Raw genomic sequence first — 3964 nt, 5'->3', positions numbered from 1 at the left:
AAGTCAAGAGACTAGCCACTGGGCAAAAAAGAATAGCTTTAAAGTCATGGCTTTAACTTACGGGGAAACACGAGGAATACCTTCTCCTTGACGTACAGAATAAGGAATTTGCCGCCCTTCTTAACTATAAAGAAGAACCTTTCTACTTTAATATAACAGGATCACGGTCACAGCACGTAAAGGAGGTTATACAACGCGCCCTAACGCAGGCATGGCCTCTCGAGCAGATGTCTAAGTGTTCTTGGGGCGCCGAGACAATCAGTTTAGTAGATAACACAATGGGGCCTTTTGGCGATAATAATGATGAAAATAACAAGGCCACACAAGAAGAAACAAAAGAAACAACACAGAAGACCGTGACCGATCCGTTTGACAATCTTCCTAATAATATCAGCGGCAAAGAGGATTTCTACATCCTGCCGTCATCACCGACTTTACCTAGGTCCAAAACACCATATAAAAACATCATGAAGATGCTAGAAGACTTCAAAAAAATAAGGAATCTATAGAAATTAAAGAAATACAATTATTTTAACATAAAAAGAACTATCAATAAAGAAAGTGACATTAAATTGGGTGGCTTTCCTTCATAAATCGAGGTATCTCGATTTTTCAGGCGTTTCAGGGATTTTCTAACCAACTTGAAGGTTATCCTTCAAGTTGGTCACTAAAAGTAGAACCAACAGGTAGTTGGTTACTGAAAGCCCCACTGAGAGTTATACTAACGGGTATCAGTGGGTTGGCTGCCTCTAAGCAAAGGCGCTAGCTAAGCCCTAATGTATTTGCCTAGCCTTACAATATTCCAATTTGATTGCGACACATAATAAGAGGCAAGTAGGAAATAGAATCCCAAGTACCCTGCTAAATAAAGCACTGGAGGGGTCATGTAACCAAGGCACCAGACGTAATACCCTCGTGGCTAAGGTATCTACAGACGCGATTTTACACATAATATTGGCCTCATACGAGGAGACTCTATTGTTCTATTCCGCAATACGTAGAGCCTAGCTGATCTCGAATCTTAGATTCTTGTTAATATCCTCACATATTCTCACTGCCTCTTCGTGCCCATTTTCAGTCTTCACAATAAAAAAGGCGATCCATGAAGGCTGCGCACTGGGATCCTTGATTATGTCACCGTCTTTAAAAAACATCATTATATCAATGACATTCTCCATCAGACGAGGAAGCCTGTCTCTCAACTCCTCAAACATGTTCTCACCCTGAAAGATTCCACCTCTGGGTGTGGCAACAAAGCCGGTAACCACCCATGTATTCTCCTGGTCGCCGAATGGGAGAGATAGGATGCGAGCTCGGGAGGTGTCTTCCACAGAGAGAAGAATCTGCACCAAAGAGAAGTCAATTCCGTAACGGCACAAGGCAGGCAGCGCTCCTGCATAGCCTGGGGTTCGAGGATTGATCTCTATTAGCATTGCTCGCGGCTGCTCAATCTTCTCAATTGCTCTTTTTTCGAGATACGGGAGATCTGTTTGGCTAGTACGACTCCATAACACAGACGATCCAATGACGCGGGCCTCCATATGGAAGATACCATGCTTGAATCCGAGTTTCGTTAGTGCTGCCAGCGATGTCTCTCGCAAGGCGGAGCGTTCAGACTCTGGTAGTATGGATGGATAAAGCTCCGTAGTTTCCTTGAACGATGCCGGGGCATTCTTAAGACCGTTCAATTCTGCTGAACATGGCAACTGGTCGACGATGTTGCAGAAGGCAATTTGCCCATCGATAAGGGCGATGTTTACGTCCACCTCCGGGCCGTCAATGTATTTCTCCACCAGTGCTGCAGAGCCCGAGCGAACCAGAGCCTCGACTAGTTTCTCAGCTTCGGCCATGGTGTCAGCTTTGTTGACACCTTGCGAGCTCGCCCCGCTTCGGGGTTTAACTATCACAGGCAAGTGAGATGCCAGCTCGTTTGCTTTGGCCTGGAAGTCTTCGACCGACGTTGCGCAGAAAGATGGAAAATTCTCAATCGGAAAGAGCTGTCGGAACTCGTCTTTCCGAGTACACGTTTGAAAAGCGTCTGGCGACTCGGTTGGGAGACCCAAAATCCCAGCAGCTCGTGCTGTAGGCACGCGATATTTGTCGTCAAAAGTAGTGATGCCATCGAATTGCGAACCGTATTGTTGGCAGGCGGCGACAATGCGATCGCAAAATCCCTCATCTACGGCCATGTCAACAGCCAAGAAGGCCTCGCGTGCCTCCGTCTGAGATTCCATCCAGTGGCCTGACTTGTCAATGATCACTAGCTGCACCCCAATAGCTGCCGCCCCGTTCAACATACTTGTCCGGTGCTTGAGACTATAGCCCCCGCCAATAACGCATACTCGGACAGTTGGACAGGGTTGAGCTACTGTTAGAGGGATGTTGAGCTTGTTGGCTAACTCGACGGACAGCTTGACAAGACTAGACTCAAGGTCTTTCTGATCAGAACCCTGGACGATAACGGCACCAATGGCCGACGAGAGAAGAGTCTTCAGATCCTGAGTCACCGGCAGTGCTGGTACCCACGCACTCGATGCGGTTATGTTGTAGATTGAGGTAAAGGCCCGAACGTGCTGAAGGCGGAATGAGACGATATCAGACCTAATAATGTATCCATCTTGAGATGAACCGACAAATACGATGGCGGATGGGCGGGCTTCGACATGCAGAGCATTCAGATCACGTAATAGGAGCTTCACGCCAGCAGAATCCGGGTGAAGTCGTAAGAGCGATATAACTTCTTCCAAGCGCTTGCTGTCTTGTATATGAATGCTCACCTGAGAGAACATCTGTTTGGTGTCGCCTGTCGCCGAGGCAGTCATAGCTGTTTGTTCTAAAAGGGAGGTAAAATAAAATGCAGGGAGACTGGGAAGATAATGAATATGAAAGATTTCTTGCTTTCTAGGAATCTTGAAGGAATTGCTGGCTAACACTATGAACATCATCAACAATGAGTGAATTGGGCTCTAATGTTAGTTTATATATATATAGGAAGAGGGGCATCGTAAGTCTTTGACGTAACTCGCAACCATAAGATGTGTCTCACCGCTTTTACACCCCTGTTATTGAAAAATAATAAAAGCATTATCCAAAATGCAGAATATCTAGTCTAGATTAGCTAGAATGCAAAATTTTTATTTAGGAAATTTTTTTTAGAGATAGTCAGCAAGGTCCATAGGTAAGCAGCTACGTACTATAATAAACTATTTAAATTAAATAATGTAAAATATCTTTACTTTAAAAAAATCTTTAGATATAGCTTAGATTAAGATTATATTAATAGTTTGTAAAATATTTTTGAGGTAGTTAGTAAATATATATATTTTATTACCCTTAATATAAGAATGGAAATAAATATATAGACTATTTATTTTTATAGTATAGATATATAGACTATAGATATAGAATAAATCGCTAGCCTAAGTAAAGTAAAATAATAAATTATAGTAATACCTAAGATTAGTATTATTAATATTTAACTATAATTTTATTCTTTAGTATTTTATTATTTTTATATTTAGCTAATATTATAATACTAATAGTAATTACTATACCCAATAGCCTAAATATAAAAAATAGCTATATATTTATATATATAAATATATATAATATCCTAACCTAATACTTAAATAATATAAAGTAAGTTCCTAAGGTAATAAGCTAAAGTTAATTAATTTATATTAGTAAAAAAAATAGAAAGTAGCTTTAATTAAGTATAATTATAAAGTAAATAAAATATAATAAAAATTTAGTTTATATTTAATTTTAATACTTTATTAATAATTATTTATTTAAGTTATTTAAAAAGTATAAAGAATTAAATTTTATATATTTAATTATTTTATAAAAAGTTTTATAATTTATTACTTTTTAAAATATTAAAAGTACTTATATAAGTTACTTTAATTATAAAAATATTAAATTTTATTACTTTTTTTTACTATTAGTTATTTAATTAATAATT

At 39.3% G+C, this 3964-nt stretch overlaps 1 protein-coding gene across 1 annotated transcript; it reads right to left on the bottom strand.

Annotated features, from left to right (window-relative positions):
- Positions 1 to 955: 955 nt before the first annotated feature.
- M431DRAFT_514415 (hypothetical protein) lies at positions 956 to 2965 on the bottom strand (the record flags this gene model as incomplete). Its single annotated transcript, XM_024920228.1, has 1 exon — positions 956 to 2965. A coding segment is annotated over exon 1 (1748 nt), but the record flags the coding sequence as incomplete, so codon positions are not given.
- Between the last annotated feature and the right edge of the window lie 999 nt (positions 2966 to 3964).

The sequence above is a fragment of the Trichoderma harzianum genome (assembly GCF_003025095.1).
Source record: "Trichoderma harzianum CBS 226.95 unplaced genomic scaffold M431scaffold_73, whole genome shotgun sequence".
Taxonomy (NCBI): domain Eukaryota; kingdom Fungi; phylum Ascomycota; class Sordariomycetes; order Hypocreales; family Hypocreaceae; genus Trichoderma; species Trichoderma harzianum.
This window is presented reverse-complemented; position numbering and strand designations above follow the sequence as displayed.